This window comes from Lactuca serriola, chromosome 4 (genome assembly GCF_051521515.1).
Source record: "Lactuca serriola cultivar US96UC23 chromosome 4, Lser_US96UC23_V15, whole genome shotgun sequence".
In the NCBI taxonomy this organism is placed as follows: Eukaryota; Viridiplantae; Streptophyta; class Magnoliopsida; order Asterales; family Asteraceae; genus Lactuca; species Lactuca serriola.
In genome coordinates, this window is record NC_136411.1 from 14,942,714 (window position 1) to 14,970,388 (window position 27,675).

The following is a 27,675-nucleotide window of genomic DNA, read 5'->3' on the forward strand; positions in this document are numbered from 1 at the left end:
AATCGTTTTTAAAATCCATAACTTTAATACAATTTATCCGTATAATACATACACAAAAGAACATAGATTCACATGAGGCTGAATTTAAAAAGACAGACACACATTTGAAAAATTAGAGTTTTACTCTTTATACAATAAGACATACATAACAACATAGACACACATATAAATACGATCATTAACACATACATACACAAAAACTACACAGTTACACACACAACCATATATTCTATAATTTAAAATGGAAAAAATGGTCATATCCACGCATAGCATGCACACATTTAAGATATGGCACATTTATAGAAAGTTGAAAGTACATTACTATTAAAGTCTTTTTTGATACATGTGATCATTACATGTGATTGAAAATGAACTAGCCTTATTTGGTATGATGCTTTTCTTACAAAAATCATCTTAATCGAAGATGTGAAAGCAAAATATTTTTTGCCAATTGGAATGAAAGCTAAAACTGTGTGACTAATATAAAATTTAGATGAAGTTTGACGTGTATAGTAGAAATGTAAGATTATGTAATTTTGATTTTTTTTAGGATTCATTAAAATTCTATTTCTACTTTATTTTGTTTTTAAGCATCATACTTGCAGAGTCAACCATTTATAGTGTTCTGTTTTTGTGACCCACCAAACATCAACAAAAAAATATGACCCGTACAACACGCACGTACCTTTTTACTAGTTACATTCTAATTATGTGTTAAAGATTTTATACAAAAAAAAAAAAAAAGATTTTTTTAAATATAGGCCTTCGGTTTAGCAACAAAAAAGATTTCATCTCTAAACTATTAAAAGTACCGCTGAACCATTAAAAGCCTCAATTTTTATCTTAGAATTGGTCGGGAGATTAGATATGTGCGGAACGATTCATTTATTTATGTGAAAATCTCTGTTTTACCCTAATCTAAAAAACGCCTCCAACAGTCCAACAGCTACTTCCTCCCTCTTTATTTTCCCATCCGCCGGCCACCAGAGAAGTGCTCCTCCCTCCGTCGACTCGTGCAGTGCTACCGGAGATATACTCCTCCAGTTAATCTTAACCGGCGGTACCTTCTTCCTCCGTACCCGGTGCCACCGCCGTCCTTGCAGTCTTTCGCTTCCCTCGAGCTTTCAAGGAAAAATCCTTCGTCCGTCGACACACAGTTGGTTCTAGCAGGTACAAATTCCGTTCAATTTTGCTAAAATAATTTGATTGTTCAGACCAATAGATATTTCTTTGTACAAGATTAAGGAAGCAGTTGATTCTCTACGAACCCACCGTCACTTTTATCAACAGTCGTCTTCTTGATTTGTACGAAGAACTTTTGGATGCAGAGAACGTGTTCGATAAATTGCCCCAATTAGATGTCTTCACTTACAATGCCATGTTAATAACTTTTGGATGCACATATGAAACACATAAACTTTTTATAGAGAGCAAATAGGTGTCTTCACTTACAGGGCACAGATGAAGGCAGCAAATAAACTTTTGGATGTCTATACTTACAATGGCATGATAAATTGCCCCAACTAGATGTCTTCACTTACAGGGCAAATAGATGAAGCACATAAACTGTTTTATAGAGGTTGAGGGCAATAATGTCATTTATTGGATAATGGGTTTATTCCCAGTCAAAGGACTTTCATGTTTGCCCAATCCATATCATCTGTAACCTCTCTTCATGAATCATTTGAACATTTTGTTCACATCTCACATCTGTAATGAATGATCACAATTGTATGTTAGCATAGGATAGTTTAAAAGTTATTGAAGGTGATGTTGAGTGGTTCAGTTTTTTTGGTTCTTGAATCTCATTTGATTAGTTTCGTGCCTCTAAAACTTGATTTTTTGAGATTAGATAACATTGATAGAAGGTAAAATGGTAGATTTTGAATAATTTATATGTTGCAATTATCTTTATATAATTTATAAATGTTGTTGATTTTGAGTAGTTAATATGCATTTCAAAGTTGTTTTTATTAGAAGGGCAACCTTACCAAACATCATTGAATCATTCAGGCCTCTTATACGTTGTTTAGGTTTTGGGTTAAATTTTGGAATATGATTATAACTGTAAATACTTGTGATGTTTTCATGTGTTTACATTATACAAATTAGAATATTTGTGATATCATTTTACATGCCTATGAGTATATTATACTTTATAAATATTACAATCTTTATATTTATGAACTTTTCTAGGATTCCATATTAATTATAATGCCACGAAAGCCAACAAGAAGAACTCATTTACAAAAGCCTCAACATGCCATCTCCCGCTTGGGCCGTTCCATGGCCTTAATTTTCTCTGCACGAAAGGCCAAGCAACAAAATGACATAAAAGCCCCTTTCAACTCAACAGGCATGATCTCTCTCTCTCTCTCTCTCTCTCTCTCCTATGGGCAAAATGGTCATTATTTTGTTCATGGATTGTGAAAGCTAAAATTTTAAGTGTTTACAGGTAGAAAAAAGGAGAAACATGATGTCATAGAATCAAAGAGAGAAGTGTCATGTTCTTCTTCTGAAAATGAAGATTCTTCTTCAGAAGATGAAGATGACTTTGAGGTATTTATTTATTTATTTATTCACATTTCGCCCTTCTAATAAGTTGAAATTTTTATTTCTACTTTTTATTAAAATTATGATTTTCTTTTTAAGGGAGCTGTTCAAGTAGATTTTGTCTTCTTTGACCCAAAGCCTGATGATTTCCATGGAGTAAAGGTCTTGATGCAGACTTACCTTGATAATAAAGAATGGGATTTGACCAGTTTTGTTGACTTAATATTGCAACAAACTTCAGTGGGATCAGTTGTTAAAATAGAAGATGATGAAGATGAATCGGTTTATGGCTTTGTTTCTGCTTTAAATTTACAAAGATATAAGGTAAAAATATTCTTCATTTATCTCAAGATTCATATTCCACTTTTTTTTTTTTTGAAACATGATTGAATAAATATATGGTGGTTGTTTAATCCAGGACTGTAAATGCATGATGGAAGTGAAAGAGTTTTTGTTATCAAAGTGTCAAGAAAAAGAAATAAAAGAAAATTTAAAATCATTTTTAGGGGAGAAAGCAGCTGATGTTGGTCTTTTGATCTCACAACGTGTTGTAAATCTTCCTCCTCAGCTTCTCCCATCATTATATGATGCTATTTTTAATGAAATCTCTTGGGCTACAGAAGATGAGGTTAGATGATTACTTTCCTATAAACTTTTCTCCCAAGGGTAAAATGGTCATTTACTCACATTCAGACAGTTTATCAAAATAGAAACAGATTTTGTTTATACAACATTTACTCTAGATATTGTGTGTATACAAATACATATTCTAGACAGACCTCATCTCAACAACACTCTAAACAGAAGGGTAGAATGGTCATTTGTTCTCATTCAGTCGAAAAAAAAGAAACAGACTTTGTGTGTACGACAGATACACTTGAGTTTAGACAGACATCATTTACCCACCTCAGCATCACTCTAAATAGAAGGGTAAAATAGTCATTTACTCACATTCAAACAGTTTATTCAGTCCAAAATAGAAAGACTTTGTATATACAACACGTACTCTATACATGCACATCATTTACTGACATCACTCTAAGCAGAAGGGTAGAATGGTCAATTACTCACATTCAGACAACTTATTCAGTCCAAAAGCATAACAGAATTTATGTATACAACACGTACTTTAGACATGCATGATGGCTAATGCATCATTTACCCACCTCAGCATCACTCTAAACAGAAGGGCAGAATGGTCTTTTACTCATATGAATAACTAGAATTATTTCTAATATAATACCTTCTTATCTTTTTGATTATGAAATATCAATTTCTAGTTTTTGTTTTATAGCCTACACAGGAGCTTAGGAAGTTTTTCTGCTTCAAGTATTATTTATTGATCAGCAAAATTTATAAGGTAATGTAATGTCTATACATACATGAGTGGTCTTTTGGTTTATATTTTTAATTATAATTTATTTATTTATTATTTTATTGTCTGACTTTTAGCTTAAGAATGCTGACAAGAAAAAGAAGGGAAGCAGCTCGAGTGAAGAGGCTATAATTTACTTGAAGCCAGAAGATGAAATATTTCATAATGTACCCTTCTCTTTTTTCTAATTATTTATTTAATTTTTGTTTTAGCTTGAGGAATTCTGATTTATTTATTTATTTTTTATTTTTATAAATCCATCAGCTAAGTGAATGGTCCTTCTGCTTTCCCTTGCGCACCCAACAGGTCACCACCAATGAGGTAAGTTTTATTTAAAAAACTTAAAGTCGTTTCTGTTTGATTAAAACCTACGAACAGTGTTAACTGTTAAGTTAAAACGACATAATTTGAAGTTCCAAAAAAATAAAAAGTAAAAATAGAAATTCTTTATATATTAAAATAATTTTAAAAGTAAATACAATTGAAACACTAGTGATTGTGTAATATGTTCTGTTGTAGCTGAAAGAGTATCGATTGATGGGTTTAGTGATGGCCGTTAAAGCAACTAGTGTTCCAACTTTTCAACGACAGTTACGTTCGTTAATAGACGAATGATAAGTTTTTAGAAAGTGCACATTTAGCCCTTGCGGATATCCTTTCTTCATTTTCAACCTCCAAGTTTCTGTTTAGAAATTTTCTTTTTCTTTAGAATCAAATGGACAATTTTTATTTGTGCAATGGATATGAGAAAAAATATTGACAAGGGTATTTTTTTTAGAATATGTTTCCTATATATATATATATATATATATATATATATATATATATATATATATATATATATATATATATATATGGAATTTGTTGGAACAAAAAAAGCCCACTCAATAGCATATTGCCACCTAGAGAATCTCTTAATTGTTTCAGAGCAACTAGAAAAAGATTCTTTAACCAGAAATAATTCAGAGCAACTAGAAAGAGATTCTTTAACCAGAAATAATTCGGTTCAGATGTAGGATACCTATCAGTTTGATCTTGTAGATTGTACTTGTTACATTGGACATGACAAGATTGAACAAACTTTATAAGGCTATTTCAATAATTGGGATGGAAAGGGTATTTATGTCTTTTGTACAGATTAGAAATCGGAAGAGATTTCTTGTCCCGCTGTATGAGAATGTAAAAGCTTTCTAATGCTATTTTGTTGATCAGATAAAGAAGGCATTCATGCCTTTTTTACAAACGAGAAATCGAGAGCGATTATCTATCCCATCTTTGTGAGTGTTATAAAGAGCTGCAAATTTTGTCTTATTAACATTTTTCGTTTAATGGGATGGAGATGTCTTTTTAACAAGCGAAAAATTGAGAGCGATTCTCTATCTTTTCGAGTTGTTTTTTTTTTTTTTTTTTTTGTTGTTTCTTGGGTTTTTTACACTTTTTGTTTCATGGAAATTAGTCGCATGAGAGATTCCCTAGTCTCATGAGAGATTCTGTGATTTTGTCCCACCATGTCTTGATGAGAGTAACCTTAGCAAGCTTTTTATGGGTTTCATCATGTTTTCTTACAGAAAAAGGAAATAGAGTGATTTCCAGACGTATTTTTTCTAAAGTGGGAGAAAAAATTGTAAATTTTATCTCATTATATCAGTCTTGGTCCAAAATGTGAAACCTATTAGCATTGAAATCTCATTGAAGGGGATTTTTGATAACCTCTAAGTGAACCATTTTTTTTAGTTCACCATTGAATTAGTTGACATTCATTGTGTTTGATACAATCTTTGAACTATCTTTAAATGGTTATGGTGTGTTTGGTTTCTACAGTTTTCTTGAAAAAATTCCTAAGAAAAATCAAAAAGTTAGAAAACATGTTTGTTCAATATATATATATATATATATATATATATATATATATATATATATATATATATATATATATATACACACACACACACTAGTTTATAACCCGTGAAACCACGGCTACAAAATTAATTAAACTTTAATAGTTAGAACACAAAATTATTAATCAATTATAATCGTTAATTTAAATAAATATGTGAAATTATATCACCTTATAATTTGTATTAATTTTATTTTAATTTTTATTGCATTGTTATTAATTTATTGTAATTAAAGTGAAAATTTTAAAATTTGAAATAGAGAATTAATATGTTAACAAGTGACATGCATTAATTAAGAGGTTTAATATGGTGACATATAACAAAAAAAAGAATAAAATGTGTATTAATTAGGAGGCCTAATATGATGACACATGTCAAAAGGATATTAAAACTATTCTTTTATTAGAATATATATATATATATATATATATATATATATATATATATATATATATATTCAAAAAATTTCGAAGAGGAGTTTTTTTTTTCAATTACATATAACTTGAAAAGTGATTTTCATATTTTTCAATTTCTAAACTTTTTCTAAAATATAAACCTAACATGCACCCACGACCCCACCTAACCGTATGCTCCGAACACTAGGGTGTTCTTCAGTTCAAGTCACTTGGATTTTGCTAGAACCGATCCAATCTAATTATCTATTGGATGTCAGATTTTGTTAGTTGATCCAATCTAATTCGGTATAGGCTACAAAACTAAACCAAATCCAGTCGGATGTTGAATTGGAACAGTTTTATCCATGAGATATTTTTGATTTATTACCCTAACTAATTTTTATCTAATTGCTATCAAATTAAACAACTAACTATAAATACATAATTATGATAATTGATAATAACAATGTATTTGATCAATTTTATTTTTTAACTGAATAATATTAATTGGATAATAATATTGGTTGACAATTGGATATTTATTAGATGATGATATTGGATAAACGTTGGATTACTTAGGCTCTATTGGATTTCAGGGTCATCCAAGAACCGATCCAATCCAATTGTAATTGGATCAATCGTTTCAAATTATGTTAGTTAATTTGCACATCGTGACCGGTTAGGCTTAGTTGATTTTGTCAGAAAAGAAAGTAGGTTTCGGGGGTTCATTGATTAGTACACCCCCGAAACGAGGTCTTCGTCCACCGCGACCATCCTCCAGGAGTGCGAGACAACCGGACCGCTAAACAGTTCCTCGAGGGTAACAGGGATGGAGCCCCGAAAGAAGTAAGGCTAGTCGATTTCCAAGATTTTAGTAGCTCAGGAAGAAACCAGTCCATGACTTAACATCAGTAGAATGCTACCTCCAATGAAATGAGACCAAGAAGCTTTATTACACAAAAGTTCTTTGAAGACCTTTTGCTTCTGCTTCCCTGCTTACTATTGCTAGTCTTTCAATTTTCTAAAATGAAAAATAAAAACCAATCATTTCTAACCAAACGTGTTTTCTAGATACTGAAAACTGAAAATAAAAACTCTACCTTTTTTTTTTTTTTTTTTTTTTTAATTTTCTTTCTAAGAAAACTAAAAACATTTTTCCACAACCATTAACATCCTAATGAACCCTACCTTCTTGTCATTAAGAAATTGGAATCATACGATAATCTAACAACTCCTGATCCTATGGGATGGGATAGGTCTCAATGCATTTGATGAATTGAAGAAAAAAAATGAAACCGAGGCACATAGGGCCGGGGTAGTCTGGTCACATAAAATTATTTGTAAAGTTTACGGTATAAAACTATAAATCATGAATGCATTTCACATCAGTGATCAAACCCAGTCCCAGCTCGTCTTATGGTCAAATGTTGGTTGTAGAATGTTGACTTGTGGTGGAGAGTTGGGTGTTGTTTGATTTTCTGAAGCAAAAATTCATGAAGTCTACGGACCACCTCTGCAACCCTCTGCAGTAGAAGAGGTGGATCAAACGGCTGCAAGCTGTAATAAGAAGCGTGTTTGTTTTTTTAACATCTGCATACTGCTGCAGATATTAAAAAAATTAAATAAACTAATTTTATAAATCAAAAATAGTTTTTTAATACAGAAAATTTAATAATGTATAACATTTCGGCAAAAGTTAATGACAATTCAATAAAAAATAATGATATTTCAACAAAAAAAATAAAGATATTTAGTAAAAAATAATGATATTTCATCAAAATTATCATTATTCAATATAAATAAACGAAAAAAAAATCAACAAGAATAAACAAAAAAAACAAAAAAAAAAGTGAAATAAAATTTCAACAACATATAATAAAAAATTCAACAAGAAAAAAGAAGAAGAAGAAGAGGCTGGAAGAGGTTGGAAGAGGCAGTACAAGTGTTGCGCCAAACAGAACACGCGCAAAGGTTTTTGACTCTGAAGACTCCTAAAAAACAAACAACTGCGAGATGAAAAGTGTTGCGTGTGTGCTGCACCGCGCAGCAATAAGAGGTCTAAAAAGGTTTTTTCTAAAAAACAAACAAGACCTTAGTGCCTTAGTGGGTTGGTGATCACACCTTTTTCTTATCAAGATTCTGTTTCTATAATCTTTGTTTTAATAAGTTATATAAATGTTTTATGTTATCAATATTTAGTAAAAACATAAAACATTTATGTTATCATTTACGTAAACCCATATATATTAATATATTGCTTAGATAAACTGGCTAAATTTCGGGTTCTATTTTTTTCGTGGCCCTATGCGATCGCACACCCCACACCCCTTTAGCGCCGGGCCTGTTGGCCTAACCTAAACCCTAAGGTCCTTAGGCCTAAACCCTAAATACTAACATACTAACACTCACAAATATCTTTATTATATTTATTGACTATTTTTTTTATTTATGTATATGACCTATTAGGTTCAACTGTCGTTTGGTAGTGATATCAGTGTGTTATGTTTTAGGCATATATTCTATCAAACTCTCACTAGTGCAGGACATACACTCTAGTGAAGACACAAGCATAATGTTTGTCTACATCTAAGCATAGTGTTAACCATGCCGATATCTATAAGTATATATTTTTAAGTACAAAGCAATATAGATCTGTGAGAGTCACTTATAACGACAATCCATGAAGTGATTTCAACAATAAGTCTATCTAACATTTTTCGATAAACAAATACAAATGAATTCGATGCAACTTTTTCCCTATAAACAAATACAAATGAATTAGATGCTTACTATAACTTTGTTTTGTTATCATTCCCATGATATTTATCAAGTGAGGATGTTCTAGAATGACTACATGTCATTCATGGATGGCTTAAACATGAAAAAATAGACACTAATAATATAAATATGTAACTTTCGTTTCCAATAAATCAAAGTGTTTATGCATTTTTAGTCACTAAACTTTTTTGGATGTTCTATTTTGGCCATTATACTTTGTTTAAGCTACCATTGGTTATTGAAATTTATTTATTTTGGTCACTCTAATCGGTGATATCTCATAGCAGGTGTATAACATCGAACGACATTGTTATAATTATAATTAGTCATTGAATTTTTCTATGTGTTTTATTTTTAATCATTATAATATTTGTTTAAACTACATTAATCACTGAACTAGTTTATTTTTTTTTCGTTTTTTTTTTCACTCTTTTATTATCATTTATAAAAAATAAAAAATAAAACTATTTTTTTCTCCATAACTAAATATGTTGCATCAATTATTTTAGAGTAAATTATATTAATAATTCTTTTGATTTTGGGTAGCGTGTATATTTAGTCCTTAACTTTTTTTAACTTGATTGTTCATAATGGCTTTAAAAAATATTATTTTGTCCTTATCCACTCAATCGCTTTTGTCGTAGGTAGAAACGCACCCAATTATCATTGATAACTATTTATACTTTGTGACCCAATGGAAAGTCTTCGTATCGTTTGACCAAAAGCAAACAATATCTTGGTACATAATTGAAAACACTAACAAGTCTACATCTTCTTCCAGAAACTCGAGTCAGGGGTCTCCATTCTCTTTCAACACACAAGGGCTATGTTTTTGTAGTTTTTTTTATTTTTTTATAAATGATAATAAAAAACAATAGACTTAATTCAGGTTCGATGGATACTTTCTAAGTACATATTAGGACCACGAACCACATGGGTATGATTATAAATAGATGTAGACAAGACAATCAGCCAGCTCTACAAGACTTTTACCTAAAACAATACAAATGGGCTACATATCAAATAGAATAAATGACAGGTTTGGTCTCTATGGTTTGGTAGATTCACACATTCAATCCAATTTTTAAAAATTTGACAAAATACATTTATGTGGTTTGAAGAAATTGCATTGTACATCCTCAATCCATTTAAAAAGATCATTTTACCCTTACTTTTATATTTTTATTTTTCTTATATATATATATATATATGTTTAATTTTTTATATTTTGCTGCTTGCATTTATTTTAATTTATTTGTAATTTTTTGAAATTTTATTCGAATATATTTTTTAATGTTTTTTTATATTTTGTTTGAGTACATTTTTTAACGATTTTTTGAATAATTTTTTTATATGTTTTGTTCGAATATATTTTTAACGTTTTTGATATTTTGTTTTCTTATATATTTGTAAAGCTACTTATAAATATTTTTCGAGTTCATTTTTTTATTTTTTGAAATTTTGTTCGTTTTCGAGTTATATGGTTTCCAATTAGCCATTTCATAACTTGAAACCCGTTTTGGAATTTTGGTTGGCATATCTATTTATCATATTAAAATTTTTTTATACCTAATCTATGTTAATAATATTCAAATTTAACGAAATTTTTTACATTTTCTACAAAAAATATTTTAAAATATATAAACAAACAAAACATAAAAAAAATATATTCAAATAACACGCTAAAAAAATAGAAAATTTTATTCAAAAAAATATAAACATACAAATGTAAAAAAACATTAAACAATATATTGGAAAAAATATCAAATAAAATCTAAATAATAAAAAATATAAATAAATAAAATAAAATGTAAGCGAAAATTTTTTTAAAATTAAAAAATTATATATATATATATATATATATATATATATATATATATATATATATATATATATATAAGAAAAACAAAATATAAAAGTAAGGGTAATATGGTCTTTTTAAATGGACTAAGGATGTGAAATACAATTTATTTAAACCACAAGGATGCATCTTGTCAAATTTTCAAAGGTTTGATTGAAAATGCAAATCTGACCAAACCATAGGGACCAAAACTATAATTTACTCTATAAGTATATACAAAGTACGTTTTGCTATATGGGTATTGATGGGGTCTATCTTATTTTCTTTTCATTCTTAAATTAAAATTATTTAAGAATTATAACATAAATTATAAAATAGGGTTTTTGTTTTACATGAATAAAGAACAAACTATAAAAGAAATTGAAACAGCGACCATGTGCGTCAAAAAAAAAGTTAAAAAGATGTAATTTTTAAAAACCCCATAAACTATTTAAATAAATTTTGCCTTATACCAAAGACTAATAAGACTATTAGAATAATACATCCAAATGTTAGATAAATTATTATTAAGGTCCATACTGTAAATAACTAATTACAGGGAGCGACTATGAACCTAAAGAATAAAGATGCTGCTCCGACTCTAAAAATATATACACCCAAACTCCTAAGTGTTTTGGATTTAAAATCTTAAAGGAGCCAAACAATATATCATATGGGTGCATGGGCCTAACGGGCTGTGAGAGTAAAAATAGTTTAGACTTGCTTTAGCAATTTTACGGATAGAACATGGACTTATAGGCCTGTTTGGATCACAGATCCAATTCCAAACTAGTTAACAAATTGTCGATCTAAACTCTAACACACCCTGTTCATGAGTTTTAAAATTAAAAAAAGGGAATGAAAAGAAACAGAAAGAAAATAAATAATGAAATGATTAGTGTTATGGAGTCGGAAGGAAATGGAAAGAAAAGAAATGAAAGTTATGTTCTCGAGTTGGAAGGAAAGGAAATGAAAATGTCCTTTTTATGTTTTTGTCTTTCATTGATTTAAATATAAAAAATCAATTACCGCCTACAATGCATTGATAGCAATCAGGATTGTAATTAATCAAAATAACAATGTGTGTAAAGAATAAACAATTTCAATTCAAATTTTTTTACCTGGTAAAGTCAAAGCCGTAAGAAAAAGTAAGAAAAAATACAGGCAAAGAAGGAAAAGATGAAGTTGCAGGCAGGAAAAATTACATATGGAAAAAGAGACGATGAATAGGGTGTTTGGCTTAGTTTTTGAAAGAGTAAAAGTCCTTTTAAAAAAAGTTGCAAAAAGTTCATTTTCATTATAACTAAAAGGAGCTTTTACAAGGTATGTTGTTTTTACCAAACATCTTTTAGTTTTTTCCTAAAAGCTAAAAGATGTTTTAAAAGATAAAACAAATACCCGCGAAGTTGTAGATACAGGAAGAAAATCGTAAGCTTTTTTGCTTGATGGAGAAGAAGAAGTCTCATCGGCATGCCCTATTTGTTGAACAAATGAAGATGGGCCAAGGGTAGAAACACCTTTTTCTTTTGTTTCCTTCACAATCCGCCCAAACATGAGCGGAAAGAAGCTAAACCTTTTTCCTTCTTTCCTCTTCCTCTCAATCCTCTCCTCCCATTTCCTTTCCCTCTTAAAAAAACTCCCTCTTCCCTCTTAATCCTCTGGTTTCCTCCCCTTTCTCTCCTAAAAAAAACTCAAGAACAAGGTGTAAAGGAGTTAAGAGTGTCAGACTACATGTATTACGATAATTAATTGTATCTAGTTTAGATGTTCGCTTTTAAATACAAGATAAGCATAATCAGTATGTAGAATTATGGATAGCTTATTAACTAGGCTTTGCTCCTCTCACTTGGTGTTAACTTTAATACCATATTAGGTTACAAGCAGTGGAACCACGAGAAAAATATTTTTAAACTTTTATTAAATTAATAAGAGTATATGAAGACATAATCAATAAAAAAAAGTAACATTAAGGATTTTACAAAGTATACGTCGTTGTATTTGGCATTTACAGTAACAACTACTTGTTTATATCATAGATCCAAATTTATATTGAATTAAATCCCATAGCTAAAATCTATATATTAAAATAGATAGTTCTATGTAATTCTGGTGGTAGGAACAATTATGGGGCCAAGCATCATCCTTAAAAGCCATCCAAGCCAAATAATAGATCGCTTAATCAACAAAATAAATTACCATAATCGTATATGGTAATCCAGTTAGAACATTTTTTTCTAATAAATCAAGAAATTGACAATTTATTAGAATTTTTATCACGTTGATAAAAATCATAAAAAAGTGCAATAGATTGAATGGATAGTTTAAAACAAATATAAAAAATGAAGCCTTGATTTTGAGATTAACAAACAAAATTCAAAAGGATCGAGAAGTTTTAAAAGTAACATATCTACAAAAACAGTTGAATAAAATCTAAAAATAACAAAGTTTTAAAAATAACTCATGATTTTCGAAAGTTTGGATGTAATTTCGCAAAACTTCTAAATTTATTGTTTATTTGCATTTTGCAAGTCAACCCTACAAAAAAGAATATTCTTAATTTAATTAATTAATTTATTATTATTATTGTTATTTTTTTGCATTTACATGATTTTTTTTCAAACTGACTGACATTTTATGCATTTTGCAGGTAATTTCATAGTTAGGACTTGTAGAATATAAGGCTATTTTACAACTTATTGACTAAATCTTGGAAAAAACCTACCTTTTTATCTGTTCTTTATCACATTTGTCATGTTTGGTGAATTATTTAAAACAAAATTTGTGATATACCTGGATAGATAGTACAATACATGGTTCAATCCTAAAAGAAAAAAGATACATTTTGACATCTAAGATCAAATCTTAACAAATAAAGAGTTCTATAGCAAACATGAAAACATAAATGTAGATAATCAAGAGAGCAATGATGCAAAAACCAAAACTAATCAGAATCATGGCGTCTCTTCCCCTTACCTCTGTTGTGTCTCCTGTCATCATCATCATCATCATCATCATCATCATCATCATCATCATGCCTTTTCTCTCTCCTTTCATGTTTCCTCTCATCTCTCTTTGCATTTGCACTTTTGGGTGCCTCCATTGTCACCACAGGCTACAATGAACTTGACTCTTCTCGTGCTTTAGGTACCCTGTTGTAGAATTTTAAACAAATGTTAAAACTTTACAACCTTAAAAACATAAATAACATACTAATATTTGGTATTATGGATCAGAAACTTACTTGGCAAAACCAAGACCTTGAACATGAGCAGCCTCAACATGACCTGCTCCCAAATCTTCAGCAGTAGAACCTCTCTTCACAAGTTCAGAAAATTCATGTTTATCAAGTCTATTAACTTGAGGTTTTGAAGAACGCTTGGGAGTTAAACCCAATGCCTCCTTCATAGCCAATTATTCTTATTCCTTGATCCTTCTTATCTCTTCTTTTGCAACTTCCATGCCTGCTTCTTTCGACTTTTTATCTCTAGAATACCTCTAGAAGGATGATTAATAGTTGCTATAAACTTCAAATCGCAGGAGAAGATCGAAGAAATATTGCAATTTAAGTTTAACAAAAGGAAGGGTATGATTCAATAGTGGAGAACGATTATCCATAATCCTTGGGCAGGTTTTTGTTCAATTTAAGTTTGTATTCCTTTGTAATATCAAAACCTAAAGTTTCATGAAATGGTTCTTTAGTTGATTCATGGAAAAATACTATGAAATATTTCAAACTGAAACATAGCTAAAATCAAATGAAAGAAAATATAAACATACAAAACCCAAATTTAAAGACAAAGATGAACATAAACCCATTCGATGATGACCATCAGAAACAAATCGATGGGGAAATTGAAACCTAGATGATGAACATAAATCATCTCAATGGAAAAACTGTGTATGTAAACTATAGCAGAGAATCCAATTGAAAAGACTTACAATCGTGAAACAACTTCAAGTATTTTTTTAGAATGAATCATCAAGATACCTGTGAAACCTGCAAATCAGTGAAGTTAGGGGGTGTTTGGATAAATAGTCTTTAGCTTATTAGCTTATTGCTTATCTGCTTATTGTGGTGAGAATAAGTATTTTTTTTAAATGTGTTTGGATTAGCTTATTGTGGTGGGAATAAGCAATAAACAATAAGCATTTAAGTGTTTGGCAAAATAAAATAACTTATATGAGTAAAATGACCAATAAGTAATAAGCATTCCCCCATTGCTTATTAAAATCAGCTTATTTTGCTTATTTCTACCACAATAAGCTAATTTTTTAAGCATCCTATCCAAACACTTTAATTAGTTTATTGTGGTGAGAATAAGCAATAAGCTAATAAGTAGCCATTTTTTCTGTATCCTAACACACCCTTTAAGAAGAAAGTGTGCAACCATAGTTTATAGGAATTGATTTGAAGATGATTTCGTTTTAGAACCCTAACTTCGTCTAAAACTGTTGATTTGGAATTACTTGTGAGATTTGGGTATTTCAAATTATTATTATTTTATATATATATATATATATATATATATATATATATATATATATATATATATATATATATATATATATATATATATATATATATATATATATATTATGGAAATTGTTCCTTAGGGATAGTGAACTTCCATAATTTTTGTCTATTTTAGTCCCTGGACTTCATGTTGTTTTTTTGGCAGAATTGGTCCCTGTATTTTAATAGTGAACTTCCACAATTTTTGTCTATTTTAGTCCCTAGACTTCATGTTGTTTTTTTGGCGACTTCATGTTGTTTTTTTGGCAGAATTGGTCCCTGTACTTTAATAGTGAACTTCCACAATTTTTGTCTATTTTAGTCCCTGAACTTCATGTTGTTTTTTTGGCAGAATTGGTCCCTGTACTTTGGCAACTTTGGTTCTCATTTTTAGCAATTTTGACACTTTTGGTCATTGTAATCGATATTTTTACATTTTTAGGAACCTTTTAATATTTAAAGTTTGACCACAAAACTTTAACGGTTTGACAACTTTGATCCCTTTTTTATTTAGGAACTTTTTAATATTTAAAGTTTGGTCACAAAACTTTAATGGTTTGACAACTTTGGTCCTCATTTTTTAGCCATTTTGACACTTTTGGTCCTTGTAATCGATATTTTTACATTTTTTAAGAACCTTTTAATATTTAAAGTTTGGCCACAAAACTTTAACAGTTTGACAACTTTGATCCCTTTTCTATTTAGGAACCTTTTAATATTTAAAGTTTAGCCACAAAACTTTAACGGTTTGACAACTTTGGTCCTCATTTTTTAGCCATTTTGACACTTTTATTCCTTATAATCGATATTTTAACATTTTTTAGGAACCTTTTAATATTTAAAGTTTGACCACAAAACTTTAATGGTTTGACAACTTTGATCCATTTTCTATTTAGGAACCTTTTAATATTTAAAGTTTGGCCACAAAATTTTAACGGTTTGACAACTTTGATCCCTTTTCTAAAACCTTGCTAATTCCTACCGCTTTAATTTTTTAGCCATTTTGACACTTCTGGTCCTTGCAGTCAAAACTTTTACATTTTTTCATAAAAATTTGGTTCTCATTTTTTAGCCATTTTGACACTTTTGGTCCTTGTAATCGATATTTTTATATTTTTTAGGAACCTTTTAATATTTAAAGTTTGGCTACAAAACTTTAACGGTTTGACAACTTTGATCCCTTTTCTAAAACCTTGCTAATTCCTACCGCTTTAATTCTTTAGCCATTTTGACACTTCTGGTCCTTGCAGTCAAAACTTTTACATTTTTTCATAAAACTTTGGTCCTCATTTTTTAGCCATTTTACACTTTTGGTCCTTGTAATCGATAATTTTACATTTTTAGGAACCTTTTAATATTTAAAGTTTGGCCACAAAACTTTAACGGTTTGACAACTTTGATCCCTTTTCTATTTAGGAACCTTTTAATATTTAAAGTTTGGCCACAAAACGTTAACGGTTTGACAACTTTTGTCCTCATCTTTTAGCCGTTTTGATTTGGTCCTTGTAATTGATATTTTTACATTTTTTAGGAACTTTTTAATTTTAATTAAAAAAGATGATGTGAATTGTGGGTATACCAAACTTATATGGATTTTGTATGGCGATGCGGTGATAATGATAACATCCCACCATATTTGTGGTAGTTGTAGGTATACCAGATGACCTTATAACATATATAATTCATATAATTGTAGGTCTAACATAATGGTCAGAACTCAGAACCATACATTTGCTCTTCTTAGGATGTCGGGTATACAATACATGACGCTTGTTTGAATTAATACAAGAAGGTCAAATTAAAGGAAATAGATACGTGATTTATGTGATTTGTAGAATGGGATAAAGACTTAAAAGGGTAATACATTTTTGATTTGTACATATTTAGTCATATATTTAGTCACTAAGTTTTTTTTTTGTCCACATTTACCCCTTCAACTTGTTAAATTGTACACATTTAGGCCTTATGACTGGTTAATCCAAGTTAGCCGGTAAAAATGACTTAATAGGGTAATATATTTGTCACTTTGTACACATTTAGTCCTTAATATTTTTATACACATTTAGTCCTTAATAATTTTTTTGTTGCAAAATAAGTCAATTTTGTTTTTGTATTCATTCAGTACTTACGAATGATTTCTTTAGGTTTTTCTCACGACATCTTATGTGGGATAGCTATATGGTGGTGGGATAGGTGGAGGTGGTCCTGCTATATGCTGTAGGCCAAGATACCTGGTGCGGGCCGGCTATAAGCTTTAGGCACAGAGACTCGAGAAGAGCGGTTGGGTTAAGGCGACATGCCAACAAACCCTGGGTATTCCAATCCGATGACTGATTGGACCTGTTGCATTTTGGCATTCCAGTCCGATGACTAATTGGGCTAAGGTATTCCATTCCGATGAGTGTGGGTACGTTATGCATGATAATACGTTTGTTGTATCGGGTCTTTTAGGGGGAAACTCACTAAAATTTGTGTTTACCCAATTGTTTATGTTTTCAGGTTCTATCGTTGGTCGTGGGAAGGGGAATGCATGACTGTACACACTCATTAACAATATTGAGGATTCTGCGTTTCTTATATTGCTCTGATTTTCGATAAATGTATTTTGGAATAAACGTTTTTTTTTCTTAATTAGGGAGTTTTGCCTTATTTAAAAATGAAATTTTGTTTTTTGTGAAAATGACACATTACACATAAACATCAACAGCCCACATACTTCATCAATGATTGTCCTACGTAAGATGTCGTGAGAAAAACCTAAAGAAAACAGTCATAAGTACTGAATGTGTACAAAAACAAAAATGATTTATTTTGAAACAAAAAATATTAAGGACTAAATGTATACAAAAATATTAAGGACTAAATGTGTACAAAATAAGAAATATATTACCCTATTAAGTCAGTTTTTCCGACTAACATGCAGTAACCGGTCATAAGGACTGAATGTGTACAGTTTAACAAGTTGAAGAGGTAAATGTGGACGAAAAAAAAACCCCGTGACCAAATGTGTACAGATCGAAAAATATATTACCCTTTTAAGTCATTATCCTTTAGTAGAATAGAATAAACAGATGTGAGTTGAATGGGCAAAATAGGTATTTCACTTTGTAAAAGAGAAGGGCTTAGAAGATGTTATGTGGACAAAAAAAGTCTTTTATTAGAATATGGATAATATATGTTATGTGCAACTTCCTGCTAACTAGTCCGTTCCCTAAATACTTGATTTTACTTCTAACACCAGCTTGGGACAATTTGGAGCGAGGTGATTTAGGTTGCCTTTTGGGGTTTGGGACAACACTTTAATATCATATACAAACTTAACATAACATATCATCTTATGGGATTTTATTTAATGCACACAAGATCTAGCAACATCAATACTTGCTAAAACTCAAACATGCATACCCATGGAATCATAATTTTACCAAATGTTTAACTATCTATTAAATGTTACAATTTCATTAATCTAATATGCTTTAATAAATCGACATCTTTTTATTTTTATATATCAATTTAATTCAGTAAATTGTATATTTATATAGATATTTGACACGTTGGATACTCATTGATTTTATAAATCAGCAAAATCTGATAACATAATGTAACGTAACAACTCATTTTCAATAACATATCAAACGATATTTGTAAAGTTAACTTTCCATCGAATCAAAGACGTCCACGTGGGAAGTGCATCATAGCTTCAAGAGATTTTATTCCACCTGAACATTCCTCGTAAAATATATAAATTAAATATAAATTCTGGTTGATAGAAAATTTCCCGTCGTTTGAGTTTTCGGTTATAGCACCACCGTTTGGAAGAGTTCGTTGGATCTGTGATACCGGCGAATCGACGTATCTCGCCGGATCTCTAGGTTCGGCGTCGATGGTGTTCCATGGCGTAGGTCTCCGCCGTGCTCTGGAGCTAGCATTCTGTATCGCTGGTATTTGGTCGGCTTATATATATCAAGGCGTTCTTCAAGAGACCGTGTAAGCGTTAGTTTTTAGCTATCGATCTCTTAAATTCCTTTTGTTGATTTCATGTATTATGTTATTCATCTAATTGTTTCATACTTTTAGCATTTAGTGAATTTTGAATTTCTAACTTGTAATAATGGAATTTCTGATGATTGATGTTTAATTTCCATGAACTCGTCGAAGAAATTGAAAGTAACGTATACAGGAAGTTTTAACTTACTATCTATCAACATTGACGATAAATTACGTCAAAATGATGTCGATTTTAAGATCCATTGGAAGTTTTTTTTTCAATCTACCCTCTCACATTAAACACATAACTTAAGACTAACATTGCTGTCACCTTTTACTAATGGAAATCTAAGGTTCTATTAAGTTATGAGAATTGCAGAGTTTGGGTTTTTTTCAGGGGATGAACTCCACTGATATTTTTGTTATTTGTAAAGCAGAAAGCGACTATGACTTTTGGATACAAAGTCTAATTTGGAATCATGGATCCAAGAACCCTATAAATTGGGCTTTTAGAGATGAAAGTCGTGGATAATGATGATTTGCTGTTCTCTTTTTGTTTGGATATTTCTTCTTCAAACATATAGTGTTTTTTTCTTCATGCAACTTCAACCGAAATTGAACAACCAATTGAAAGAATTAGCAATCCTAATCTAAGCAAATTTCTCAGCCATATAACGTGTACTAATCTTCCTTTCTATGTTAATGTTGTTGATGTCGGGCTTCTTTTACAAACATGTACTAATCTTCCTTTCTAATTGTTGTGGTCATGATTCATGAATCCTACCAATAACAAATTTGTTTCTATTTTCCTTTTTAGAGTAAAACATGTTTACAATTCTTTGAAAACATGGTAGATGTTTTTACTTTTTATCATCTTTTGCTTAAAACTTAGTTGTTGAATTTCCAGGTCTACTAAGAGATTTGGCCCTGACAAGGAGAGGTTTGAACATTTGGCATTCTTAAACCTGGCACAAAGTGCTGTCTGTTTGCAATGGTCCTTCGTTAGTGAGTCTTTCTTATGTTTCTTCATTTTCATTTCTTCTCATGATCTTAAATCCAAATCACTATTCTATTAAATAAATATTAATACTAACAATTTCTGTTCATTGCATTAGTGATAAAGCTTTGGGGCAAAGGTAAAGGTGTTCGTGCTCCATGGTGGAGTTATTGGAGTGCTGGAATTACAAACACAATTGGCCCTGCAATGGGGATTGAAGCTCTAAAATACATCAGTTATCCTGCTCAGGTTGTGTAACAAATGTATTTATTGTTTTTGACAATCTTATTCTTTTTTAAAGAACCTAATCATTATATCACTTACAGGTTCTTGCAAAATCTTCCAAAATGATTCCAGGTGTGTCATATGTTGTTCTTCATATCACTTATATAAAAAAGCTTCATAATACCATATTTACAAAAAAAATATATATATAATCAATCTTAATCTTTTGCACAGTGATGTTGATGGGGTCCCTCGTTTATGGTATTCGATACACTTTTCAGGAGTATCTTTGCAGCCTCCTTGTTGCTGGTGGTGTGTCAATCTTTGCATTGGCAAAGGTGAATTTATCATCATTCTACTCAATTTTGTTTATTTTGCTTATAAAAATTCAAAACTAATTTAATTTCAATGACTTTATTTTATCCAGACTAGCTCAAAAACCATAAATAAACTTGCTAATCCAAATGCTCCACTCGGATATGGACTTTGCTTTCTCAACTTGGTGTTTGATGGTTTCACAAATGCGACACAAGATTCAATTTCCGCAAGGTACTTTATTTTCCTAATATATCATGTATGTAACAAGATTAGGGTTTTGTGATACATTAAATTAAAATATCAAGTGAAATAAATATAGTTGTTGCGCGTTTAATTAAACAGGTCGAAAATAACTTGCTAATTTTAGGTAGGGTTTAGTTCCAGTCCAATGCATGTGAAACACAGTATTTTGTAGGTACCCAAAAACAAATGCATGGGACATGATGTTAGGAATGAACTTATGGGGAACAGTATACAACACGGTTTTCATGTTTGGTTGGCCTGAAGCGAGTGGATATGAAGCAGTTCAATTTTGCAAACACAACCCTGAAGCAACATGGGATATTTTATACTACTGCTTATGTGGCGCGATTGGTCAAAATTTTATATTTTTTACAATTAGTCGTTTTGGTTCGTTAACTAACACCACTATCACCACAACTCGCAAATTTGTGAGTATTGTGGTTTCATCTGTGCTTAGTGGCAATCCTTTATCTCGAAAGCAATGGGGGAGTGTTGCTATGGTTTTTACTGGATTATCCTTTCAGATTTACCTCAAAAAGAAGAGACCCAAGAGAATGAAGAAAAAGAAGAAGAATGTTTGATGAAAATTCGGTCTAAACCACATTTTTTAGGTAAATCTTTTTTTTTTCATTAGTTCATTGTTTAGTTCGAATACATAATCCATAAAAATTATTTTTTTTTAGATTAGAATTTTCTTGAGTGTTACCATAGAGAAAAAGTTGTACTTATTTCACATAATTCTTTTTTCTCAAGTTATGTCAAGTATTTTCTCTCTTTTTTAATAGTCAAGTAGTTTAAGCTTTTGCTAGCTTGCTAAGTTGGTATTTTATCTAATTAGATGTGTTAAGTATGTGAAGCATGTATGCTGTAGTTATGCTCGCGTCAAGGTAACATGTGACAAAATGGCTTTATTGGTTATTATTGCCAACTTAGAATTTATAGTAAATTACAAATTTGGTCCTCATGCTTTACCAAAAATCTCAAGTTCAGTCCAAATTCTGTACTTCTCTCAATGTGATCCTCGACTCATTAAATGACTTCATCTTTTGGACTAAACTTTTGCTTTTAAAGTACGGGGACAATATCCACAATGAAAATACAATTGAGACAATTTTAAAATTTGGACTAAATTTGCAACTTTTACGTAAATTATAATGACCAAATTTGTAATTTACTCTAGAAATTATTTGTAGGTATCAGTACGCACGAACTTATTTAAAAAAAAAAAAAAAAAAAAGTCTATTTCAGGTAATAGTTTAGAACCTGACAAAAACAAAACTGGTCTAAAATGTCAAAAGTCATTTGAAGTTTTATTTAAAATGCTTACCACTGAATATAATTTTTAAAATCGTATTAATTACCTATAAATTAAAAAAATAAACAACGCGTACCAAACAAGATTTGTTTTATTTAAAATGCTTACAACCCAACAACCAATCATTGATTTATATATGCGATTTAAAATTGGAGAAAAAGGAAAAAAGGTGGATGAAATGGGGCCTCCATAGAAACATGCTTTTAAAATTTGTACAGTTTTCCCTCTCTTCTCTCATCACTTCCAACATACCTTTTCTTTAAGAAATCATTTTCCCAAACCAACAGCCCCCTATACCAACTTGTACCCAATACTTTAAGAGTTGTACACATCTCTAAATTCACCAACTTCCACCCTGGAAAAAAGACCAAAACTTCTTTTTGCTCATCATTATCAGCAGAGCTGACCAACTTAAATACACCAACAGATCTGCACACCACAATCCCCACCTTCCCCACAGCCCAAAACCACCATTTTTAACCAAATTTACACACTGACACACAGTGTGAAAAACAGCATCAATCTTTCATCTTCTGCAAGTAAGTTTCTATATCCCTTTCTTTAACTACATTGTCTTCTTTGCATTCAATTCTTTCATCACAATTTTATATAATAATTTAATAAACTTTGAAGGCAAAAAAATAAAAGAAATAAGCTTCTGCACACAAGAATCACATCCGCTAAAAACCAATCATTGTAGGTTTAATACACAATATCAAAAAATCAAAAAAAAAAAAAAACTTATACCATAACCTCTATTCTACACACACACACACACACTCTAAAAATGGAGTTCAACTGGGGTGGTTGAGCCTCCTCCTCACTCGCTCACTCACTTCTATGCTTCTAAAACCTCCCCCTTTTCCATTTAGGGGTAATATTGTAAATATCAGCAACTCGCCGATGTATAATTACACTCTGTAAGAAAAAAAATATATATATATGTTCTGTGCATGATTTTGGCATATTTGAAGGCCAAATAATTATGAGGGGGAATACTAGCCATATTCGAAACCCTCCAAAAATGAAGAAACAAAAAACAATGCATGTCAACTAGTAAAATGTAAATCCTTGATCTACTTGTGGTTGTTCTGGAATGTACCGGAACATTCCAGATTTTGATGCAGATCTTGATGTTGATCAAACCTTTTTGTTTAAAAAATCAGGCTGATATGATATGAGATGCAAAATCCTATGAAAAAACTCTACATTACATGGGAATAATCAAATCAAAGGCAATGGAGAAGAGCCCTTTTGCAAGGTGGAGGTTGTGAAGTTCTGATTCCTGGCTTTGGTGGTGGTGTTGATTCCATTCCAAGTGTTTTTAGTAGGAAGTTCCTTTCCTGAAAAAAAAAATGTATAAACATAAATTTGTACTTCAAAGTCATAAAAAATGCTAAGGTAGTGTTCTGTATGGAGTAATCAAAGAGGGAATGGAAGATTCCATTCCATTCCATTCCTTTTGTGATTCCATTCCATCTTAGCAAGAGAGCTTACACTTTCTGAAAACTGTGGGCTTGGAATTCCTGCTGCCATTGATCTAAACAATGGAGTTACTTGAAGTGGGGAATTGAATTGTGAATTTGGCAAGGGACATATGCCTCCAACATCATTCTCACATTCATCACAAGAAGCTAAAACATCTGTGTAAACATAGGTTTCTTGTTAGGGGTAAAAAAGGTAACTCACACCAAATCTTCACCCTGTATAGCAAAATTTACCTAGGTTTGTTGTTGAATCAGGTGTTATTATATTTTTACCACAAATTTTCTCAATCACTTGGGAGAGAGCAGTTGACCCTGTACTGTACTCTGAGCTTTCTGGGGATCCCTGATATAAATCAGGTTGTCTGCACAGCACAAATGAACATGATAAAATATTAAATATTATCAGGTGAATTTCCAATTATGCCCTCATGAGTTATGCCTACTACCTCCATGATTGTTGGCTGCCCTCATCACAACTTCTTATGTCCATATCAGACATGCTATTGTTAACTCCAACCACATCACTTTCTTTGGTTTTCTTTAAAAAATCTTCAACAGCCTGAAAATAAATAGTATTTGATTAAATGTAAGATTTTCACATACGTTTTTCAACAAGAAACAAGAACAATATAGTCATCATAAAAAAATATATTATTTACCTTGCAAGCTTTTTCATAACTTTCCTCTGTTTTCTCCAGAGTAACTTTGAGTGCAAGTGAACTGAGAAGTTCTGCCTGTTGTAGCAATGCAATAATCTTCGGGTCATCTTTCTTCAGAAATGTTCCTTCAAGAATCATACCATTAGTTTCTTTTTATCAATTTCGAACACATTTTATTAATTTCATTATCCAATCAAAGCATTCGAATTTCAACAACTTGAGTTTTTATTATCGAAGAAATTGTTTCTTTTTTTTTTTTCTTCATTTGGTTTTGTATGGTTAAAGTGCTTTGAATGTATAAACCAATATTTTTTTCTGAACAGTTTGAGTGTGAAAAAAATGACCATTTTAACCTTCGGTTTTAAAGTGATGCTGGTTAATAAATGATTGATAAAATGCAACAAAACCCGATTGTTCTTGAAGAAGAAAAGAAGACAAGTGGGTTTGAATAGGTTTAAAAAAAAAAGAGTTTGGTTCAATGGATAAAGAATGAGGTTTAATGGATAAAGATATCCTCAATTCAGTCAACCCAATCGAGCTCATTGTTTATAGCAAGTCAAAAAGAAACACCACTATATATCTGTCCAGATTAAGTCATGTCCCCATCAAGTTAAAAAGAAACAAACAACACATACGAATCCTTTGTGCATTTTGTTTCTGATTTAACTCTCCACCCACCATCATACAAACAACAACTTCAAGATTCCATTTTTATGGTGTATTACCATCTTTTGAGACCTCTTCACTTTTGGGATGAACCTGTGTTGTCAAGGTGTTGATGTTATGGCTCTCTTCTGTTGTATCAGGAATATGTTTCCTCCTAAATCAAAATACATATACATACATTAATGTAAGAATTAGAATTTGATTTTAATATTTCATACCAAAAATCTAAATCCAAAAATACCTCATTTTGGAAAGAGGCATTGAAGGTTCTAGAACTCTGTCTTCATTTTGTCCATTCTGAAATCTGGTCCTTTTGTTGTTTGGTGTGATGTAACAAGTGTTGTTCTCTTTTGCCATTGCTTCATTCTTTGCTCTCTTCTTACACAATGTCGAAAACCGATTCTTGACAGCATTATCCGTTCTTTTGTTTTTTTTAAATAAAAAAATTATAGTCTTGTTAGTTATTTTTTCAATAAAAATTTAGCAAATCAAAAATCATATATAGAAGAGAAGAACATCATTTACCTGCCTGAAACGACTTTTGCTATTTCAGTCCATCTGTTACCAAAAATCTTTTGAGCCTCACATAAAAGCATGTCTTCCTCTTGTGACCATCCTCCTTTCTTGAAATCAGAATTCAAATAAGTGAACCATCTGTGTTTTATAACATTTATCCAAAATCAAGAGTTAGTAGCAATAAAGGAAGTTTTGGATCTTAAAAAATATAAGATTAAGTAAAGATACATGTTAAGTTTTCCTTATGGTTACCTTCTTCTACATTGCCTTGTAGTTTTATCCTTAAACTTTGATGCAACAATAGCCCAACTGAAAATTACAGTATTGACACCCATCAATCTTATGAATCCAATAAGAAATAGCTTTTTCAAATATGAGATTTGAAGAAAGGAAATCATACTTGTCGATTCCATGGATACCGATTTGTTCCCTTAATATATCATCTTCCTGAAGAAATACAAACAATGGAGATATTGAGCAAGATGATGATTATAAGAGAAAGATGAGTTGTTATTTGAGTGATCATATTCATAATGAACCTCTTGAGACCAAGAAACTATATGCCTCTCTTTCTGCTTCTGAGCTTCACCATCACCACTACTGTTGTTGTTATTAGAACTACTAGTAGAATCACAGGCTTTCTTCTTCATATTCTGCATCCTTCACCAACAAAACCGCTCTCTCCTTTATCCCAAAAACCTAGCTCTCGCATGCTATGGTAAAGGAACTCTTTTTGCGTTTATATGTGGGTGGATTTTGTTATTTGTGTTTATATAAAGAAGTAAATAAAAGATAAGCAAAAGGAACCCCAAATTTCCCTCTTTTTAGGGAGAAAACTTTACAGGCTACTGTTTACTTCAAACGGAACACCACATGTACACACACACACATGGAGCAAAACGTCATACGTCGCATTTGCCTTGGATTCCAACCTTTTGTATTGAATCAAAAATCAAAAATCAGCCGCCTTTGATGCCCTAAAACCATACAAACAGAATCCAAATAAATGAGAACGAGAAAGTTGAAACTGAAAACAGATTATTGATTAAACTTCACAGCTATAAGAAGCGAAATCAAACACGGATTGGATTATGGATTAAGGATTATATTGAAATCATATATACTACTACCTTTTGGTATCGTATATATCGCGAGAATCGAGAAAGAGGAGTCTCCGTAGATCTGAGGGAGTTTGCGGTTGATCTGGAAGTATAATACAAGTTAATACGATCGAATGAGGGCGGAGAAACTGTGGATATTGAAATTTATTTTGGAAGAAATGGAAAATATACCTGTAAATCGGTGTTTCGCTCTCTAAGAAAAGGTGTGGGTGGTGGGGCTTGAGAGCGCGGGCATGAGGAGGAGTTTGAAAAAACTGACGCTGAAATCCACGAAGGAGAGAGAAAATGTAATGTAATCTAATCAATTGAAATTCAGTAAAATCAACATTATTAATGGTGTGGTTATTGATTTTTACGCTCCGGGATGATGATGATGCTGATGATGATGGGCCGGCGGTGGTGGTAGGGGTAGGGGTTTTGATTTCGCTGTCACTTTCCCTTTCTCTTCCATGTGATCTCTGTAAATGTTAATTTTTTTAAATACAGTATATACCTGTTTTTTTTTTTTTTTTTTTTTTTTTTTTTCAAATATGTAAATAACTTCCACTCATTAATGTATGAACAATCGATTCAATCTAAACATATTACATTTTATCATATTTTTGTCTTTCATGCTTATCAGTTTATTTATTGATTTATTTATTTTTAGAACCACACATTAATAGCGGTGTAAGCGAACCTGTTTTTGGAATCGGAACCGTCTCAAAACTGTCGGTCCTGAAACTGGTTAAGTGGTTTTGGTTCTAGTTTCTAAAGTTTCGGAACCGTCTTAAGCGATTCCGACTCCAA

General features: G+C 31.0%; 3 protein-coding genes and 1 long non-coding RNA gene across 5 annotated transcripts; 3 read left to right on the forward strand and 1 right to left on the reverse strand.

Annotated features, from left to right (window-relative positions):
- The first annotated feature begins 872 nt into the window (after window positions 1–872).
- Window positions 873–4,708, forward strand: LOC145101068 (CDK inhibitor P21 binding protein). The gene is made up of 9 exons (XM_079038231.1): window positions 873–1,170; window positions 2,197–2,356; window positions 2,456–2,559; window positions 2,653–2,877; window positions 2,972–3,181; window positions 3,848–3,913; window positions 4,006–4,095; window positions 4,193–4,249; window positions 4,448–4,708. The coding sequence occupies exons 2-9, from the start codon at window positions 2,215–2,217 to the stop codon at window positions 4,541–4,543; spliced, it is 990 nt and encodes a 329-aa protein (XP_078894357.1). The 5' UTR covers window positions 873–1,170; window positions 2,197–2,214; the 3' UTR covers window positions 4,544–4,708.
- A 14,422-nt stretch (window positions 4,709–19,130) lies between these two features.
- Window positions 19,131–21,896, forward strand: LOC145101070 (UDP-galactose/UDP-glucose transporter 3-like). Its single transcript, XM_079038233.1, has 7 exons — window positions 19,131–19,339; window positions 20,247–20,344; window positions 20,455–20,585; window positions 20,663–20,693; window positions 20,796–20,899; window positions 20,989–21,110; window positions 21,295–21,896. Exons 1-7 carry the CDS (start codon window positions 19,236–19,238, stop codon window positions 21,701–21,703), a joined length of 999 nt encoding a protein of 332 aa, XP_078894359.1. The 5' UTR covers window positions 19,131–19,235; the 3' UTR covers window positions 21,704–21,896.
- A 951-nt stretch (window positions 21,897–22,847) lies between these two features.
- LOC145101071 (uncharacterized) lies at window positions 22,848–26,423 on the forward strand. 2 transcript variants are annotated; one of them, XR_013705440.1, is made up of 3 exons: window positions 22,848–22,976; window positions 23,604–24,330; window positions 24,623–26,423. It is a non-coding gene; the product is annotated as an uncharacterized LOC145101071 (long non-coding RNA). The 2 variants fall into 2 exon arrangements; XR_013705441.1 differs by having other exon boundaries at window positions 23,604–24,117.
- LOC145101069 (transcription factor MYB88-like) lies at window positions 23,094–27,330 on the reverse strand. The gene is made up of 13 exons (XM_079038232.1): window positions 27,058–27,330; window positions 26,896–26,968; window positions 26,305–26,742; window positions 26,166–26,212; window positions 26,018–26,074; window positions 25,775–25,903; window positions 25,491–25,670; window positions 25,309–25,403; window positions 24,584–24,708; window positions 24,371–24,483; window positions 24,159–24,286; window positions 23,935–24,080; window positions 23,094–23,780 (listed from the first exon to the last, which is right to left on the reverse strand). The coding sequence occupies exons 3-13, from the start codon at window positions 26,422–26,424 to the stop codon at window positions 23,667–23,669; spliced, it is 1,254 nt and encodes a 417-aa protein (XP_078894358.1). The 5' UTR covers window positions 26,425–26,742; window positions 26,896–26,968; window positions 27,058–27,330; the 3' UTR covers window positions 23,094–23,666.
- Window positions 27,331–27,675: the final 345 nt, after the last annotated feature.

Excerpts from the sequence above, each read along its gene's own strand:
- LOC145101068 (XM_079038231.1), top strand. The coding sequence starts at position 2,215 with ATGCCACGAAAGCCAACAAGAAGAACTCATTTACAAAAGCCTCAACAT. Across the intron at positions 2,560-2,652 it reads AAGATGAAGATGACTTTGAG|GGAGCTGTTCAAGTAGATTT; the intron begins GTATTTATTTAT and ends TTTCTTTTTAAG. Across the intron at positions 4,096-4,192 it reads AAGATGAAATATTTCATAAT|CTAAGTGAATGGTCCTTCTG; the intron begins GTACCCTTCTCT and ends TAAATCCATCAG.
- LOC145101070 (XM_079038233.1), top strand. The coding sequence starts at position 19,236 with ATGGTGTTCCATGGCGTAGGTCTCCGCCGTGCTCTGGAGCTAGCATTC. Across the intron at positions 20,345-20,454 it reads TTTGCAATGGTCCTTCGTTA|TGATAAAGCTTTGGGGCAAA; the intron begins GTGAGTCTTTCT and ends TCATTGCATTAG. Across the intron at positions 21,111-21,294 it reads CAAGATTCAATTTCCGCAAG|GTACCCAAAAACAAATGCAT; the intron begins GTACTTTATTTT and ends AGTATTTTGTAG.
- LOC145101069 (XM_079038232.1), bottom strand. The coding sequence starts at position 26,424 with ATGCAGAATATGAAGAAGAAAGCCTGTGATTCTACTAGTAGTTCTAAT. Across the intron at positions 26,075-26,165 it reads GGTATCCATGGAATCGACAA|TTGGGCTATTGTTGCATCAA; the intron begins GTATGATTTCCT and ends TGTAATTTTCAG. Across the intron at positions 24,484-24,583 it reads GTTATGAAAAAGCTTGCAAG|GCTGTTGAAGATTTTTTAAA; the intron begins GTAAATAATATA and ends ATTTATTTTCAG.